Source organism: Limulus polyphemus, unplaced genomic scaffold (genome assembly GCF_000517525.1).
Source record: "Limulus polyphemus unplaced genomic scaffold, Limulus_polyphemus-2.1.2 Scaffold559, whole genome shotgun sequence".
NCBI lineage: Eukaryota > Metazoa > Arthropoda > Merostomata > Xiphosura > Limulidae > Limulus > Limulus polyphemus.
Window position 1 is genome coordinate 51,403 of NW_013666169.1, and position 1,400 is coordinate 52,802.

A 1,400-nucleotide genomic window follows, 5' to 3' on the forward strand; every position below is an offset into this window, starting at 1 on the left:
TAAAATAAAAAATTTTCCTCCCCAAACCTTTTATATTGGAAAAAAAAATTAAAATAAAAAAAAAAAAAACTTTAAGAGAAAACAATTACAAGATACAATAAAATATTAATTTTAGTACTTAGAATTCTAAGTGAGAACTAGAAACATGTTTTTCACTTAATGAAGGATTTCAGTATTTCCCAATTTTAAAGTTTAACTGAACCCTCTCTGTTAGTAATATATTGTGTCCACCATTGTTCTCATAGAAATCTTTAAAGAGCAGAAAAAATATATTGTAGCATTTACCCCCCCCCCCCCCAATAAGTCTACAAGTTTGCAACACTAAAAATTGGGTTTTGAAACCCACGATAGGCAGATAGTCCATTGTATTGCTTTATGCTTCAAACAATTAGACCAACCAAATAGATTTTCTGGAAGTAGCTATAGTAAAATAAATAGTGATGAGAAAATAAAATTACACTAGTGATCCAGAAGAATGTTTAATAGTAACTGTTACACCCCATTATCACTGTCAAACATCAAAAGAAGCCTTGTTTTACTGAAATTTTGGATATTCTTGAAACTATAGAACTTGAGTTTTTTTTTTTATTTTGCAAAACTTTATTTCTTGAGAAATCTTTCTGTCCACAGTTATCAGTAGCTCAAGCAGCTCAGCAAGAGCATTTTCAACGTCAACTGATGATGGAAAGGGAGCAGATTGCACTTATGGGAGGAACAATACCACCTCAGCTCATAGCCCAACATGAAGAATTTTTTCGGTAGGAATTTTTCATATTTTAGAACTAAAGATTTGGTGTCTTCTGAACATAGGATAAGTTTTTAGTTGACAAGATATTTCAGTAATAGTATATTTAGCCTAAAAATAATTGACAGCGGTTTCTTTCGTTGCAACCATTGTATCTCCAAACCAACTGACCAGACACTGTAAATCCCTATTCTAACCACAAACAATCAGTAAGTTACTGTTATCAGGTCATCATAGCATTGTTTAGACGGTCGGCTGAAGTTTAGAAGCTTAATTTGTAGTTGTTTTAACCTCTTTGTTATTTATAGATAATACATTGAAAGCATTTTGATAATACTGAATATTAAAAACAAGACTTACCATCTGTAAAATGCAACTTGAATATTAAGTACATCAGCTGTGGATGTATACTGGGTATTAAATGCATTACATATGACCTGTGGAATGTACACTGAGTATTACGTAGGTTACTTATCATGTTTGGAATACATACTGGGTATTAAATATGTGATATATCATCTGTGAAATGTATACTGGGTATTAAATGCATTACGTATAACCTGTGGAATGTACATTGAGTATTACATAGGTTACTTATCATATTTGGAATACATACTGGGTATTAAACACGTGTCTTATCATCTGTGGAATGTAT

The 1,400-nt window shown here is 31.3% G+C and overlaps 1 protein-coding gene across 2 annotated transcripts in view; it reads left to right on the plus strand.

The window, feature by feature from the left end:
- Window positions 1-1,400, plus strand: part of LOC106459096 (arginine-glutamic acid dipeptide repeats protein-like) — a 43,899-nt gene that overhangs the window by 39,390 nt on the left and 3,109 nt on the right. For both annotated transcript variants that reach the window (XM_022385515.1, XM_013918682.2), the window contains exon 19: window positions 631-758. In XM_022385515.1, coding sequence (XP_022241223.1) covers window positions 631-758 — 128 coding nt within the window. The remainder of the gene's footprint in view (window positions 1-630; window positions 759-1,400) is intronic.